Below are 18096 nucleotides of genomic sequence, written 5' to 3'. Positions count from 1 at the left end.
AATAGTGCTGGAAAAAGCAGTGGAGGTCTTGAAGTTTTCATAACATTTTTCTTACAACAGCAGTTGCTGCAGACCAAACACCACTGGAAAAATTGGAAAGGTGCTAGAGGAGAAAATGATACTGTGTTTCATTTATCAGAAAATGATAGTTTAGGAATCTACAGTTTATAACAGTGCTTTTATTTACCATGGCATGATTAGTGTTTCGAGGAAAAGAGCCCCAACATTTGAACAAGACTGAGGGGGTTTCATGCAGGTGGTTGTCACTCCTGTGCAGGCTGATGCACAGTAGCAGTGCCACTGAGCTGTCTCACGGAGCCTGTGCTTTGCAGAGTACCTTAGAATTTGGGTTTTCTTTTGAAGCAGAGTTGAAACTGGGCATTGTGTAATTACTTGTTTTGACCTTGGAAAGAGTTTTTTAAAATTTAAGATCGTGCTGATACTAGCTGCAGGATGGCAGAATGATTCCTGAGGACACATGCTGTATGTTTTGGTTTTTATTTACTGTCTGGTTTGAGACTGCAAGGAACCATTATGATCTTCTAGTCTGTATGGGAGTTTGCACTCACTGGTTGGGGCTGTTAGCCCTGAAACTTAGGGATGACTTAGTGAAAGTGTTTCTGAAATATAGCAAGACATTCTTCATCTACCAGAATGTATGAGTTGCCTGTTACATACTTTGATATTTTATTCCAGGTTATACTTATTCTCCCTCTTAAACCTCTTCGCATTTTATTCCTACACTGATCCCTGGTTCCTAGCCCCTGAATCTGATCGTTCCTGCTTTTTGTTGTGCTGCCGAGAGATCTGCAGTCAAGGTGATTGCTGGCTGTGGGCAGAGGCCTTCTTTCCCTTCAATAAGTTGAGCTGGTTGAGCTCCATTAGGACTACTTTTTATTATTATTGTGTGTATGACTGCAGCACCTGACTGCCTAAGGCTCTGCTTACATTAAGTGTTAAGCCTGGGCTTGAGCTCTGGGCTTTGGCAGCAATTCCTGCTGCGCTGCTGCTGTTGAGGTTGGAGCCTGACTGCTGTGTCCTCCCCTCTGTTCATGTGAGGCAGAGTCCAAGATCAGCTGCGCAGCAGGTCTGGTAGTGCTGCCGTCCAGGTAGTCCTGGAAACCTGCCTTCCAGGAATAGCAGTGACAAGGAGACTGCCATTTGTTTCTGGAGTTCTGCCTGTGGAGAAGGGATCTGTCCGTGCACTGCGTTGAGCCTGGAAAGAATTTTCCTTGCCATGCTTACCCTCCAAGAACTGGCAAATTTGGGGTCTGGGTTCTGGGGTGCTCTCCTGAGCTTTAGCAGGCATGGTGCACACTTCTGGATGCACTTAGATGGGAAAAACAGTCTCCTCTGTGGCATACTCAGGATCAGGACATAAACCCAGGAGATCACCCTGATCTCAGACAAATGAGAGAGCCTACCAAGATAGGATCAACTGTATCAGTCTGGTGCCCCAGCATACTGACAGGATGACAATTGTCAGTGTTCTGTCAGTGTAAGGGTAGCAAATTTCTTTTATTAAAAAAAAAAAGATAAAAAGCAGAGGCTAAAGCCACACCCTTTAGAAGACACAAATAGATACTAGAGCTGTCATCCTGTATTGATGTGAGGTAGATTTGCTAAGTGCATGACAAGTGGAAGGGATAGGCTATTAAAAGGAAGGTAAACAGCTTGTGCTTGATGTGATAGAAAATAGAACCAGTGAAGAAGAGTGATGTGGGTAGAGGAATAAACTGGGAAAATTACTTTTGGAGTACTGTATAAGTAGGACAAAATTGAATTAGTTGAAACCAGAGGAAAAGGTGGATTGCAAAGCTAATGTTCCAGACCAGAAGTTTTACAGTTTAATAAGTGTCATAATACCAATGTCCTGCTTTGAAAACATCCTTAATAAGTTTATGAACTTCGGTTCATCTCTAAACTTCTGGGTTTGGTTGCTGAGAACTGTAAATTACTCTTTTCCACCCCACATGTCAGTTTGAGCATTGGTAACAAGACTTCCTTCTGGGAGGAGACAGGATGCCTTCTAGGCTTGAATATCTTTCCTGTTCCTAGCTTATATGTATGTAAATTTAAAAAATACTGATTTTTAATGGTAGCTCGTGAGATGCAAAGATAACCTAAAATGGTGTTTTCATTGTATGATCTCATCTGATACAACACATAGGATGAGCCATATGATGGGACTGGGGTTAAGTCTCCTCCCCAGCTTCTGGCATCTTTCTTCCAGCTTTCTTTGAGAAGATAAACAGTGATGCTGACAGGTTACGTATGTGAAGGCATTCACATTGCCTTAAGATATCCTCACCTGATGAATTCAGGGCCATCCAAGAAATTAGAAGAGACTCCCTTGGCTCCCACATTAGACTTTTCAGTTTTCTTTTTTTTTTTTTTTTTAAGGAAAAAAGAAGCCTCTAAGAAGCTTTTTTCACACATGTCTTAAAAAAAATAAGTCTTCCATCCTTTAATGAGGAGAGGTTGCTGCTGGATTTCAGATTGAGGGACATTCTGTGCCTTCACTGTCCTCTCTCCACAGAAGAGTTATGAAGGTGCTGGTCTACAGCAAACTTCCTGGTGCAAGGTGAGAGCAGAGTAGGTAAATGCTTCATATATGTAGTAAAGTACTAAATCATGATTTTCTTCTGAATCTTGCCATCAAGGACATTACAAAATCAGAGTGGGAATTCCCAGCCAAAGGCGGCCATTTCAGCTGGTAGCTAACAAGATCTTACAGACCTCAAAAAATAAATGACGTTCTCTGCTCCAGTTACAGCAACAGCCGCAGAGCTTCAAAGAGGTAACAGGTGTGGAAACTGGAGGTCTCTTAATGGAGACTGAGATAAAAAGGGATTCTCTAAAGCCTTGGATGTAAGTTTCTGATCTGAAGAGCAGTGAGTAATGCAATTGCTGGGAGGTATCTTTGGCTTTGCCTGGAGAATGCTAACAAGCAATCAAAACGCTTGCCCACAGCCAAACTGTTTTTTCCTATTCCACTCTTTAGAATAATAAAAAGCATTACACACAAACTCCACTGTTAATGCAACATGTGGGTGAAGTTCCAGGCTATTGTGTATAAAAGTCTTAATTCCAGCAATAATTATAACTTGTTCCTCTCTCTCTCTCTCCCCTGTTGTTTGGTGACACTGCAGGAAGTGATGCAAAGTTCTCTGTTTGTGCATGTATTAACTTAGGTTGAGTATATCTAATCTCTTGATTTTCTTTTTCTGTCAAAGTCTCAGCTGTAATACTTTGCAATTGGAAACTTTTAGGATTTAACTTCAATGTTTTGTCTGTTTTCAGTTCTGTTAGAAGCTGGTTCTACTGCTTGTGGATGTTTTGCTTCTTTTCTGTTTATGATGAAATCTGACATTTGTTTTCCTCTTTCTCTCGAGGCTGATTTTGTTCATATTACAGTTTCCTTGCAACACATGTTTTCTCATTTTCTAGTCTGCTGTTTTTGAGGCCATCAGCAGTTTAGGCTATGAGGTCCTGCCCTTGTCTATACTTGATAGAAAAAGCATAGTGAATACCCCTAAAAATTCATAATTTGCTGCCAGCTGTCTGTGGAAACCTTGACATCTCCTGTTTGATCATAAGGGCTCCGGCAATAATTGCCTAATATAAAAGGATTTTTAGCATTGCCTTTGTATGCAGGGTGTGAGAAAGTCCAAGGCTTTTTATTTATGCTGGTATATTACACCATATAATTGCATCCATCTTTTGATCTGTGGTATGAATTAGTTCCATTGAAAACATGTTTTCTATTTTTAAATCGGTCGTCTTGATCCGAGTTCTTGAAACAATCTGCTTTTTGGTCTTGTTTTTGTGTATATTTTCCATATTGGGCTGAGCTTAATATAATTGTTGACATACTGGTTTTCAGTGTTTTTTCTTTACTGTTTTCTCTATTTTGTATAAATCTCTTCATGTTTTATGTTACACTGTTTTATTTATCCGGATAAAGTGTTTAACTTATTTCATATTTGACCGTTTCACAGTTCATAACATTTGATGGTGATGTGCTGTTAGCCAGTGTTAGAAAGGTAGAGTGGAGATTTGGGAACCTTAGTGCCATGTTTTCATACTTGGCTTGACTGAATACTGTGTGTTCAGGGATGGTTGGACTGGAAGCCCAGAGCTCCAAAAATTTATGAAGTCAGTAGGGACGCAGAAGGGTCTTCTTGAAACTTGGATCATAGGTGGGATGTTCTCTGCAGAATCCCACTTTTTTCCACTGATCAGTAGCCTAGTCTCAAGTTTTCATTTGAGTGAGTGAATTGCAAATCTGAGGTTAAAAAGGATTGCTAAGGCCCAAGTTAACTCTTCCAAGGAGCATCATATTCCCCTTGTCTTTTCTGTGGCTCTTGTGATGCTCACAAAAACGTGAGCTATGTTACCAGCAGGGCAGGGCTGCTGTCCCTGTGAGCAGCACTGCAATGTTTTCCTGTGTTCCTCAACCCAAAATCTTTTGCTGTTCTCTTATGCTTGATGACCTTTTCACCTGCTCTGTACGGCAGCTTCTGTGGTAGAGCCCTGGTCTGTTAATGAGGGCTTCTCTTTGTCATAGAAGTAGTAGAGACAAAATGGCATGTATCAAGTTCGGCAGAGCAGGAAAATGCCAGATATTCCAAGTATTTATTTCGTGCTTCATCCATTAGATGGTCCTCCTTGAGTTAAGACCCTTGGCTTGCCCTGTCCATGGTTGTAATCATTGTTGAGAGTGCATTTGTGTGTGCATTTTTTTCCTTTGTAGTCGTTCTGCTTGAGGTGTGTTCTTGCTGGGGTTTTTTAATCAGTTCATGTTGATTCTTATCGTCTGTTTGTATAATAGTTTGGGGTTGATGTAATCATTGTTACATGTATTTTATTAAGAGATGTGTGTGTATACTTAGGTGTTTGCATAATTCATGAAGTCAAGTATGTTCACATACCCCTTGTTAGCACGTGAGTGCATGTAGTAAGTACGTACTTCTCTTCTTTGTATCAGTGGTTCATTGGGAAAGGTGCACTGCATTTATTTGGCATGTATATATGTAAAAAACCCACAAGTTCTACCATTTATTTTCTTTCTTCTACACCCACCCTGAAAACGTAAAGAAAAACACACACTTCTGCTAAGGTTCTAGGATAGTTTATTTTTTCATTCAGCCATTAGTTTATTCGTTCAGGAGTTGTACACTGGAAAAAAAAGTGCATCCATTAGACAGTGAGGGCTTTATTTATGAGGGGGGTGGTGTTTCAAAGGGGAGGCTGTCAAGTCCCAAAAGAGCCTTTCATGGTGTATTCTCAGCGTGCTTCTGAGGCCACTGCTCTGCTCATCAGGAGGAGAGGCAGAAATGTGGGCTTTACAGAGCAACTGTGTGTTTCACTGGTCCCTGTGCTCACTGACGTTTATTTACATATTGGGAGAGTAAATGGGTAGAACAGATGGCAACCAGACATTTGGTGGTTCTGTTCCCGTATGCTCCTCAGGGGTCTTGCATTCAGTTTTTGCAAAAAGCTTGTCCTATAGTGAGAAGAAAAAACCCAGGAGCCTGGTCAGAACTATGAAATGCTTGTTGGGTTTTTGCACTAGTGACAGATTAAAGCATTTAGTAAAATGTGAAATAATTACAAGGTTTGTTTTACAAGTCCAGATACTTGTTCCTTAGTATAAGACTGTTGGGATGTCAGTCTCTCTCATTTTATTATTTCTTATTTTCACCACTGGAGCAAATGCATTTAGATTTGAAGCTAGCAATCTCTTTCTTCCACTAAAAAAGGGAGTTTGAAAAGTACAGGTCTATTTAGACGGGTCTTGAATACCTTTTGGTGTTTTCTGTAAATGTTGTAACTCATTTGTGCTCTTGTAAAAACAGAATATCTGAAAATTTTCCAGGATTTTCCAGGATATTTAATATGTGTTTCTTCACAGTTTACAGTTGTGAAGTGGGAGATTTACTTCCATACCAAGATGAATTTTTTTCTTATTTTCTTTGTACACCCTGGAATGTTGGAGCAGGGCTGCTCCAGAAGGCTGGGCAACTTGCTTTAGTGGTTTGGGTTGTTGGGTTTTTTCCCAATGTGTGCATGTTGGGTTTTTTTAGAGAAGTGCTAATTAAAACACTTTTCCTGGGCAAGACTGTAATATAAAATACACATTTTGAAAATATGTTAAAAGGAGTGATGCAAGTCAGGTTTTGAATGTGTAAAATTCTCAACCTGCACATTGTTCCTTCCTGTAAAGCAGCCAGGTGTTTTCTCAGTAAAGTGGGGAGAAATCACATGGAAATTGAAGAGCTTGACCTTTTGCACAGCATGCCAAATCAGCAGCTCCAACAGTTTGTGACATGATGAATTCCAGTGCCTTATTGGTAAACACGTGAAACTAGCAGTTATAGGAGAACCTGTCAAATAATGTAAATACCAGACCTCAGCTAGTCTCAACTACAGTGTGGAATCTCCTAGGGTTAGATAAAGTCTGTAAACCAAGCTTTTCTATAATAAACCTTTCTGGAATGAGAGGTCAATCCTGAAATAGTTTGCTTTAAACCAAGATAGTCTTCAAAAGTAAGAGTAGATCCTCCATCGATTAATTCAAGTTTTACTAAGTATTGTCTAATGCCCTTCTTAATCAATATTGTCTTTTAAAAAGACAAAACTAGGCAGCCATGTCACACTGCAGGGAGGCTTAGCATGGGAAGTGGTAGCAGAAAATGTGAAAATGGGAACTGTCAGGAAAGAAACACTGTCTTCTTGAGAGGCCTTTAGAAGGTTGATCATTAACAAAAAGTGGAAATTTGCTACTTTTCTGTAGGCTGTGCTGCACAAATATTATGTTAGGATTAGTTTAAATGAAGATAATTGCTGAACTCGTAGGTTTTTGGCAGCATATTCCACAACCCACATGAAATACAGAATTTTTTTCTAAATAAGAGTTTTTAACTGGATTATATTGATAGTGTGCACTGTTAATGAAGCTGCTATGTCTTGGTTAATTTGTGACAATGTTCCTGTGATCTGTGCAGCAGTTCTCTTAAAAACTTTGTAAGGGACTTTGGAATCCTTTGAGATCAAAATTAAATACAAGCCTCCTATTAAATAGGGCCTAACTTCCTCTTTTCTTTTTTTTCCTTTCTTTTTTTTTTTAAATGGAGTATTGCTGGGTTTAGGAAATGTATTTCTAAACTGAGCCCACCATCGCAGTGCAATTACTGAGCAAATCACATCCTAGATAGTCTTTGTTTTTTTTGTCCCCCGGTAAAATAACATAGTTTAAATATCTTTTCCAGCGGTTTGTAGCCAGATGCAAAGTCAGCTAAAAAGGAGTTCTTCAGAAAGATTTCTTTTCTACATCATTATATAACTAAAAGTAGCTGTTGAAAATACTGCAGAATTTCTTGTTAGTCTTGAAAACCATGGCTTCTGTGTCTTTAGGAGCAGACAAAGACAATTGAGATGGTCACATATTCTTTATGGTCCAGAGCTGGATATGCATTAACCAAATAACAGTAACAGCAGGACTCAAGAAAAGCACACTGGTAAAAATCAGGAGCTATTTTTGGCAGTTGTAAAAAAAAATTTAAAAAAAAAAATTAAGATGTGTATTTGGTTTTTGATCCTCAAATGCTAGTCTGTATGTGGTAATTTGTATCTCTGAAAGGTTTGTTGGTTTTTTTCCTTCTTTGACAGACTGATGTCTTGGTGTTGAGCTGCGATCTGATCACAGATGTTGATTTATATAAAGTTGTGGACCTCTTTCGGACACATGATGCTACTCTCTCCATGTTGATGAAGAAAACTCATGAACCAACAGAAGTGGTACCAGGTCAGAAAGGGAAAAAAAAGCCAGGTATGTAGGTAGGAATACATATTTCTTAATAAATTATAGAGAAACCACTGGTATGTATGATATGTTTAGTTATCAGTCCCAGAGCAAAAGAAATGAAAAAGGCACAGATACCCTATTTTTTCTCAGATTCCCTGGTGAGGGTGTGACTTGGTTTTTTCCAGCTCAGAATTAAGTATTAGACTCATGTAATCTTGCAGGCTGTGATCCAAAGCTCACAAGAGTTAAGGGAAAAGGTCCAGGTGACTTCAGTGAGTTTTGGATGAAACCCTGAATTTTTGTTACATATGAACATTAAAACCGTTAGGTTTTTCAAGAGCACTAAGCATCACCCAGATTATAGCTGGGAACTTTACACTGACTGTAGGGACCAGCACTAGGTGGGTAACAAACACTTCTAGAAATTCTCCCCTCTCATGGTATGTAGTGAATTACTCCTCTGAAATCACACCCAAGAGCCTTTTGCTAGTCAAAACTCCCACTGATTTCAAGGACTTGATTAGATGCTTATCTTGTCCCTCTTACCATAATCTTAGTTAGTGCCTTGTAATCTTTAATGTATCTGTTCTCACAGCACTGCTGTGAGGCAGAGCAGGGCTATTATCCCTGTTTTACTTATATGCTAAAAGTACTAAATACCACACAGTTGTTCCCACACCATACCTCTCATTTTCTTTTAATGATATCTGTTAAAATGCTGAGCCTTGATTATTTCCAGCTTAGTGGGTCCTGGTCCTTGATTAAAGTTCAGAGGCATTACCAGAATACAAGTAAGAAAGTGTAGCTTCAAACTGAGAGAGGAGTGAAATGCAAGCCAACAGTTGTCTGAAAGTGGAGGAAATAAGTTTTAAAAAGAAAACTGCTTAGGCTCTGCATGAAGATTTTTCTGGAGCAACGTGTGGGTTAGTAGGACTGAAAGCATTTAGTACTTGGACTCTCAAACAGCTCTATCCCCCTATTTTTGAAAAGGCAATCTAAGTGCTAATGGCACATAAAACATTGTCAAGAGCACTGCTACAGCACAGAGTTGAGCATTCAGGAGTTGTAAACGAATGGGTCTGTGGTTAAACATCATAGAGCTGCCCAGCATGTGAGCTCTGAGCACACAGGATGGGGGTGAGGAGGTCTGAGAGGATAAACAAGATCATTTGAAGACTCTTTGCAAATATAAACACATCAGATTGTACGCATTCTTATTTTGCTTGTTTTTTATGTCTGTGTGCTTGACTTTGTAGCATAACTCTTCCTACATGACTTGTTAAAATTTGTGTGTGGTTTTTCAGATCTGTAAAAGACCAAACTTGAAAAGACTAAAATTCCATTATGTAAAAGTGTTTCGTCACCCCTGTTGTTTTTCTGTGGGGCTCAATGCTAAGATCTCCCACGCAAAGCACCACTTGAGCTGCCATGGACAGCACTAGTGACATGTTTCCTGTGAGCTGCCTCAGATTAGACATGAACCCTACCAGGCCTGTTTCAGTCATTTGTTAAAAGCAGGGGAGTGCCAAGACAGGAATTTTAGGTTCTTCTCCAGGTTCTGGAGGAGGGAAGTACATTTTAGGGAGCACCAGACCCTCCTGGCTTTCATTCCTACTTGACTAAATGCTATATTGACTTGATTAAATGTTGACCCTATGGCTGTCAACATTGCCTTAGCTCATCCATCTTTCTTTTCCTATGCTGGCTTCTTGCTGCCACCAGACTCCATTCTTGTTCTCTTGCCTTAGTTTCCTTCCTCAAGGATCCTTGTCAAGAGCCTGGCTTTTCTCTGTCATATATTACTCTTTTCTTTCACTACCGGTTCCATCCTCTGTTCAGTTTCTGACTTCTCATCTTCATCTGGTTCGTTTATCTGCCTGTAGTCACCTGTTTTCTTGTGATTCTTGTCCCTTCTAGCATCCTTTAACAGATAGTCAGAGTTTCCCGTAGTTTTCAGGGGCTGCTTTCTCTGCCTTCCAGCCTGTCTTGCAGAATCCTTGTTTTTACATTTTTTTCTTTCCTCTCACGCCTTTGAGTTTATGACTTTTATTTCCTTGTAAAAAACAGATTGCAAAAAGACAACAGATTAAACTTTTTCCCATGGACCAGTCATTGCAGCATGGCTGTGGAGCCTCATGGCTTGTGTGCTTTGCTTGTACCACTTGACAGTACAGAAAACCTTAGGTAGCACCTGCTATTTGATCAGTTTTAGGAGCTGAGGAATTGGAACAACCTATTCTTAAGAATAAAATATGCAGAAACTTTTCCATCCAAAATAGAAGGCTAGAGAAGAATAGAGCATGTGAACCTGCAGTTTTTCAAAGATTGATTAGAGCTTTTCAAGAGGAAGGACACCAAACCATTTCCATTTATGCTAAACACTTTTTTCCTTAGCCTTAGAACCAGCTGAATGGTTTTTGCTGAAGTTTTTCAAATGTTCCTCTTAAGGCAGGCACCTGGCATTGGAAATTTCATCCCAGACAGGGATGAACTTGGTGAAGCTTATAAGCACTTAAAGACAAGATATTAACGTGGAGTATGTTAGGCAGCTTTTCATAGTAGGTGGCACTATCAGTTCCTCTAAGTTGTGACACATACAGGTTTCTGTATACTTGCACTGTACTGTTCAAGTGTTTGTATTAGAAAATTGATCTCATGACGAGCCACTAGATTTATTTGCAGCTTTATTTCTTCACTGTTTCTACAAAGCAATTCATTTTTTGAGAAGGATCAACAAGATTTTATTTTGCATATGTCATGGAATCTGATACAAAGTTGTTGCTTTTGGGGTATTATTGAACATTCAAGAACTGTGATATAAAGAACACTTCTTTATTGCAGTGTATTAAGTGTTATAAATTCATCCAGGTGGTTTCCTGCAATGCTTGACTCAGCTGCAAATTACAGGGTCAAACTCATTGGGTTTTATATTTAGGGGATCATATATTGACAATAATAATCTCATTGGCTTTTTAAATTGAGCAGTAAGAACCATAGCAATAAAAGAAACACAACATGAAAGTGCTAGTCAATGGTGGTAACCCAAATAAACAGAGTGTCAGAAATTCAGATACCCAGAATGGAGCTGTGTGCTTACAGATGACTTGCAAGGGATTGAGTGGAAAATAGTGTCTGAACCTTTCTGTGTATAAAGAAAGGCAGAAGAGATGGGGATGGTGACTCTTTCCTGCTTATTTTTCTTGTCTTGAAAGCAGCAAGCATGTCATCACTGGTATTCTCTGTGTTTGCCAGAAGACCTCTTGGTGGTCTTGAAGGCTGCATCATGTGAAATCCTCCTCATTTAATTGAAAGGGTGGGGATACTGAATCTTTAACAAATGTGTCTTTTTCTCAAGTGTCAATTAATTATGATTGATTAAAAAGCATTTTCAAAAATCTGACCGAAATTTATTTCTTTTTGACACTAAAGTGCATAACATTCTCTTGTGATGTCATGATTTCTTTAGATCGTTAAAGCCCTTAAAATTGATGGGGATCTAATTTGTAAGATAATTAATAAATTGCAATAGCAGTATCAAGTCCTTATTTATCTATCGGGAGGAGGCAAAACATCCTGCATTTCATTTTTATACTTTAAATGATTTTGTTAAATTATTGTCACTTAAACATTTTTCTCATACTTCCTTGCAGGGATTTTGTAACCTAGTTATGTGTCTACTCTTCCATTTATTTTTTCCTCGCTAAGTGATACCAGTGGGATTTGAAACAGCACTCTTGTACCTCTGGATAATTGATTTTAGTATATAAGCTTTGTCTTTTTTTGGATTACGGAAGTAATGTTATTTATTGTCAGTATTCAAGGAAAAACCTGACCTGGCATCTGCTATGAAAAATCCCACAGTGCACTCTCATGGTTTCACTGTTTGTTTCTTATCTGTCCACACAAGCAAGAGAAACTGGTTTGGTGTCAGTCATGTACTTGGTCCAGCCTTCATCAAGTTGTTTTTTTTCCCTTTTCTCTGTTGCATAGAGTTTTGCTATAGCAGTGTCATATGTTACTGTAAGAACAGCCAGGAGATGGGCAGGCAGGACCTGAACTTTGAGAGAAGTGTTGGTGCCTCGATGGAGGAAAGTCGGTCACTGTTGTATTTCCAGCCTGTCAGGTGACCCCAGTTAGGTGGCAGAGGTGAGGATTCATTAGCCCCTAATCTCAAACTTCATTGCCCTCCATAGAATGAGAATTGGCACTGCTTTCAAGACTTATTTCTGAGTTTTTACAGCAAGTAAGCTTTATTGTAATTGTACTTAATCTGTCATAGTGTTGTTAGATGTTCAGGCGTATTTTTGTACTTCTTTGCTGTGTAATTAATTTCTGAGAAGGGTTGGGGAGTTTTCTGAAGAGGGTATGCTTGATCACTTTGATCAAAGATCGCACAGGAGAACTTTCTACAATTGCATAGACTTGACTGTGTTTTAACAGTGGTTATTACTGTGGTAACTCTGAAAGAACAGGTAAAAGTAAAACAAGGGATAGGCCTAAACTGGGAAAAATAAAGTTAAAAATAGTTTGTCTGAAAAAGATCTTAGAGAATTAGCTACTTCTAGGGTATGTTGTTACTCCAAGTGTGGTTAAAGGCATAGAACTTAGGAGATCAAATATGTGCCAGTTTGGCCCAAAATAATTTTATTGGGAGAAAAAAGATTCTTTTTATTGGGAGAAAAAAATTCTACTGTGGCTTTCTTGTACAGTCTGTGTCTGTAAAGATCGGTTTATGGCTGCCACCAGAGTGGTGGCTCAACTACAGAGTGCAAATGAGAATGAGCTGCCACCACTGTATTCAGATGTTGTGGAAAACTATTCAAAAACAAATGCTTTACATTTCAGTAGGCCAAAGTCCCTGTTGATCCACAGTCACTGATTGCAGGAGATGGGGATTGCCACAATAATACGTGTGAGTGTTAGGTATTATCTTGGTCGGCAGTTTCATAAAAAGATGTTTAAACCAAGTTAACCCACCCAGAAACATCAGTGGTAGAAGTCTTAGGATGTATACTTTAATGTGTGTTTGTGATTTACATATTGGTATTTATCTAAAATAGATGAGTTGCAAAATACTTATGTCTTAACTGAAATCATAATCCTCTCCAGACCACCTAATTCTAATGTGGAGTGACTTATTATGAGGAAGAAGCAGTTGGATTTGAAGAACTCGCTGCTTGCCTTGGATTTGTTGTTGTTTTAATTCGGGTAGCAGGGTTTTTTTATTTAAAAAAAAAATTAAAAAGAGAGAAATGGAAGGCACAGCTCAAGACTGTTGCATGTCAGGACGTGTAGTTGGCATCTTCATAAAAAGGATGCAAAAACGTTTCAGGGCTGGTGTTTTGAATGCCATGATATATATAAGGTCCCCCAGCTGAAAAGAAGTTGAAAAAGTTATCAACAATATATATTAAATTCATGGATTTGCTGGGATAGCTGCATTTCATATTTTGGGGGTGGTTGGTGGTCTCATTTGTCTTTCCAGCCTGCATTAAAATGGGGTTATATAATGATTGTGTTTGATTTTCTACTTCAGTGGAGCAGCGCGACTTCATTGGAGTGGATGACACAGGAAAAAGATTGCTCTTCATGGCTAATGAAGCTGACTTGGATGAAGAACTTGTCATTAAAAGATCCATCCTTCAGAAGTAAGCTCATGAGTCCTTGTAATAAAAACCGAACTTGGGATGAGATAAAATAATTGTGTAGTAGGAGAGATGGTTAAAGACAAAGTAGGATGAGAAGGGAAGAGGAAAAACTGCTTTTGCAATATTCAGGGAGCAGTATTTATTATTTTTTACATCATTAGAACCAATTGATAGGCATGTCTGATACCTTTATTGGGAAAAATTCCAGGGAAAGAAAAGGAATGCATGAAAAGGTAACTCTTCTTGAAATGAAACCTATATTGCGATAGGTCAGATACAGTTTAGATTCAGAGACTGTGAAGTGTTAGACCTATGTCCATAAATGAAATGCTAGTCCCGTTGGTTGTCTCATGGATTTGCAGAGTATCCATGAGAGGCTCTCAGGATTTCATGACCCTCTTGCGCATTTAAGGCACAAAGCCTCAGCTGTCTTTCCAGGCCCCAAAAGATTCATTAGAGAAACCATGCTATAGCCACCATTAAACTTCACTGGCGACTTGGATGAATTTATCAAATATGCCAGACAAGCTGAGCTTCCTGCACGGTGTAATTCATATCCATTAGGAGGAGAAGGAAAGATGACTTGTTCTTTATGCTCTCCTATACAGTGATTTTAGTTTTCTCAGGCACACGTCTGACGTGTTCTGTGCAAAGCTGTGCTGGCTCCTTGAGAGGCCAACCTTTGTAGTCTGTCCCAGGCTGACAGTCAGACTTTCACCTCTGTGAGATGAGACACCTGTGGAACAGCCATTTGAGAGCTGGGAATTCATCCATGTGGACCTTTTAAGTCAAGGATGCGGACATCTGGGGTCTGCTCTCAGATAAATCTCTGCTGTGAAAATGCCTCTGGTGTGTGCTGTAGGCCACGGCTCAGTGTATCTTTACTTGAACATCCCACTACCAGATGTGACGGAGATGCTCTGTGCCCATGGAAAGATGACACCTCCTCTGCCCAAGTTTAAGGATTATCCTAGAAGGAATGAGCAAGAGTGGGCCTTATTGTTATAATGGAAGGAGCCCATCCAAGCATGTTTCCACTGGCTCTCTCCTGGGCTTATCTTGGGCATTGCAGGGACCAAGCTGCAGGCAAGCCTTCTGTGCATACACAGCAGCTGATCTGCATAGAGGAGGAAATTCATCACTGATGCATTCTGTGGGTTGTGCACATGAAGATCAATAGATATATTTTGGGCTAGGGGAGGAATATTTTATCTACGGTTAGTGACAAGCTTGTCTTTATGGCTTCCTCCTGGCACTAGAGGGTGGCTGTGGTATAATGGCTTAGAAATTGCTGTAACATATGTGACCTTAGTTGACCCCTGATTTTACAGGTTCATCTGACCAGAAGATTCTCATTCCTATAGCTAAATTAATCAGGCTTTATCCTGCAGGCTAAACTTTGCCCTCAGTAGCACCTGTTCAGTTACATTGTCTTCAGCAGATCTTGAGCATAACTGTTTGGGATTTGGTAAATGGAGTGTTGATGATATACAGATGGGATAAAAATCTGTCTCCCTGTCTTTCTTACATGCACAGCTATGAAAGCAAATGTAAAGTGTTAGCCACCCTCCAAGTAAAGCCCAAAGATGCTAGGATAGTCTAGAAGAATAAAAAGAGATCTGCTAAGTGTTAAAAATAATTAAAAAAAAAAAAAAGATGCTTTGAAGCATCAGGCAGAAGTATTGGGCCAGTACGCATCTGGGCGAGAGCCTCTGACATCTGAAACTGTTGATGTTGGTGTGCTCTCTCTGTCCTACAGCTGCCATCTTTGGGAAGCTCTGAGGGAAGCAAAATAGTATATGGAAATCATCAAATAATTTCAGTTGAGGCAAATGCAGGGTAGCAACAACTGTGGGAGGTGTAGGAAGACAAAGTGTTGGCAGCTAATGGTGTTTCAACCACTGTGTTGTCTAGACCTGCTCAACCCCTGAATTTCTCATGTGAGAAACAAAAGCGACGCTTGAAACAATCTTTGAAGTCTTTTTTTAATACATCATAGTAAAGAGAGGAGAGCAAAAAAAAAGAAAAAAAGCAAGCCCAATCTCGTTTTCTTCATGGATCACTTGATGTGACTGACATTCAGCTGCCATGTTGGCTGTTTCTTGATCTCTGAACTTTGTTTTGATGAAGTAACAGACTTTGTGGCAAGATGGTGGGAGAATTTCCAGTACACGCATTCGTTCCTCTGTAAAATACAATAGACATCTTGAGGGTGTTGCTTTTGTTTGTTTTGCTTTTAATGGTCCCTTTGAAGGGCTATAGTGGTCTCGTTACATGAACTCTAGAACTCCTCCAGTGCTTGTTTTGTTCTTCAGATCCTTTTTCTATTTTCTTTTTCCTCTCTCTTTTTAAGGAGGGGAGTGGGAGGAGGGACAGGGAGGGAGTGGTGAAAGGAATGGGGAGAGGGAAGATGAGCTTTTCTTTAAAGCTAGGAATCTTGTTACTGGTAAAAATCTAGATCCCATACAGAAATGGTTCAAAGGCCCTTTGGCTTCCCCTCCTCACAGGAGGGAAGTTGTGTTGACAAAACATGCAAAGCTGTAGAACACTAATTTAAATCCTTGAAGAAAAACCTTTTTCCTGACCTTTGCCTTCTTCCTATCATTGGATTTCATGCTCTTCACTTTCCTGCCATAAAAGAGCAGCTGGTGAGGAGGGACAGGGGAAAACACACATTCTCCTGAGTACCTTTTGAGTATTGAATATTTATTTGCTCTTGACTTGGGCATTTTGTAATAATGGAAGTGTTACAAAAGGAAACATTTTAGTGGGATTTCTAAGCTCATGGTGTAACCTGTTATTCTCTTTCTCAGTTTGGTTAGGATTTCTTTTCCAGATTTTTTGTGTTGATTTGTGTTGGTTTTGTAAGTCGTGGATAGCCATTTTGGGGCTGGGATTGCATCTCCTTGTTATACCACAGAAAGGAGTCTGGATTTTGCTCCTTTGCTTGCCAGAGCAAGTCTGGCAAAGCTTTCAACTCAGCTGGTAAAATTATCTTTTATTTTCCCTGTGCTGTTAATCACCCTGATGACAAGTCCCACAGGTAGCATCCTCCCTCAGTAAACAAGTGGAAAACAATATCAAATACATCTATCCAGGCACGTTTTGGAGTGCAATAGGCTGGGCCAAAAGACAAATTTATTGGTGGTGCCTAGAGAGACTAATTCTGCTGGGCAAAGCATTTTCAAGGAAATGGTTCCCTGTTTGGGTAATGAGAGCTTATAAAAAGCCATGAACAGCCTGTGCATGTCATTCACTTTGGCAAATAGCTGCAAGATGAGATACTAGAATGAAAGAAATACAGTTTGGGGAAGTTTCAGAGCCAGCTTAGGGCCCTTTGAAGAGAAAAAAATAAAGTTATGTGCTCATCCCTGGAGCCTGGTTTTGCCGGTGACATCTCTCTGACTTGGGTCTTGACAGGATGAAGGAGTGAGGAAATGATGAGAATTCCATAGCTGCTGCCTCTGCTTTGGGAGGGGGCGAAGGTATTTGTTTTCAAAGCACGATTACAATGGACAGGGAGCTTTTTGCTCCACCTCTGATATTTATGGTCATGCAAAGTGAAACAGTAAAAGACACCTGTTGAAGCAGGTCTAAATTTGGAGCATTTCCTTTTAAGATTTTGTGGGCTGTGTAGGGGTGAGTTCAGCCTTCGTGGGTGTTCTGTCTGCACAGATGCAGGTGCAGGGCTTCTCCTAGAGAATATGTTAATAAATCACCGTGACAATTCCAGCTACTTATTACCTCATGTGCTTCAGACAGAAAGGAATACCTCATCTATAAATATATATAGTACTAACATTAGTAACCTTGAAGTAACAATGCAGATCTGTTTTTAAGATATTTTAATAAAAAGAGGGGGTAAGATGGGGGAGTTTTTTCTTCCTTTTCTCCGAGTAAAAATGAATGGTGTAGTATAATTTCAAAAGTCAGCATTGCCAAGTGGGTAGGTAATGGGAGTTCAGAAACAGCTTTGATACGCTTGATTTCCTTTCTGTTGCCTTGGGATATTGTCCTTTTTTTTTTCCTCCTGATAATTTGTTTTAAATAAGTGGATCATATATAAACATGCTGCAACTTCCTTAATGTTTCTGTTCTCTAAATCTGTTGTTCTTGGGAAATTGGCATCTCTGAAATACTCTGCTGCTCCTATGGTGGTTCTTTTTTTCTTTTAAAATCTATTTCCTTTAGAAAAGCTGGGAATGACACGGGTATAGGGCAGATGCTCTACAGTGTGAAGCATCCTAAACTAGATCATGGGCAGATGTCCTCTTCCAGATCCAGCTGTGCTGGTGAAGGGGCCACCACCCCAAGCTTATACCCAGCTGGACATATAGTTGAGTACTCCATTAGCCACATGTGTCAAAAATAGCGTCATGATTTCTGTTAGAGTAAACAGCAGGATGACTTTGATAACCTTTTACTTTGTGCATTTGGGAATATGTCCCCACAAGCAGGGCCACTGGCAGGGAAGGGGGGAATGCAGTAATGCAACTCCATAGGAAAATCCTGAGGAGCAGTTCAGGACAGACCAGGGAGCAAAAACTCTTTGCTGGTCCCAGCTGTGTGCAGAATGAATACACATCCTAGCTTTGGTGGTAGTCTTCTCTTTGAAAAATCCGGAGTTTTCGGTATTAG

General features: G+C 39.7%; 1 protein-coding gene across 1 annotated transcript in view; it reads left to right on the top strand.

Annotated features, from left to right (window-relative positions):
* The window catches only part of EIF2B3 (eukaryotic translation initiation factor 2B subunit gamma), a 98430-nt gene that overhangs the window by 11995 nt on the left and 68339 nt on the right, over positions 1-18096 (top strand). Inside the window, exons 3-4 of the mRNA XM_042030553.1 lie at positions 7675-7834; positions 13347-13458. Coding sequence (XP_041886487.1) covers positions 7675-7834; positions 13347-13458 — 272 coding nt within the window. The remainder of the gene's footprint in view (positions 1-7674; positions 7835-13346; positions 13459-18096) is intronic.

This window comes from Corvus kubaryi, unplaced genomic scaffold (genome assembly GCF_017639235.1).
Source record: "Corvus kubaryi isolate FWS band 111438036 unplaced genomic scaffold, C.kubaryi_AGA036_p1.0 37334, whole genome shotgun sequence".
In the NCBI taxonomy this organism is placed as follows: domain Eukaryota; kingdom Metazoa; phylum Chordata; class Aves; order Passeriformes; family Corvidae; genus Corvus; species Corvus kubaryi.
Note: the sequence above shows the minus strand (reverse complement) of the source record. Positions and strands in the feature narration are given on the sequence as shown.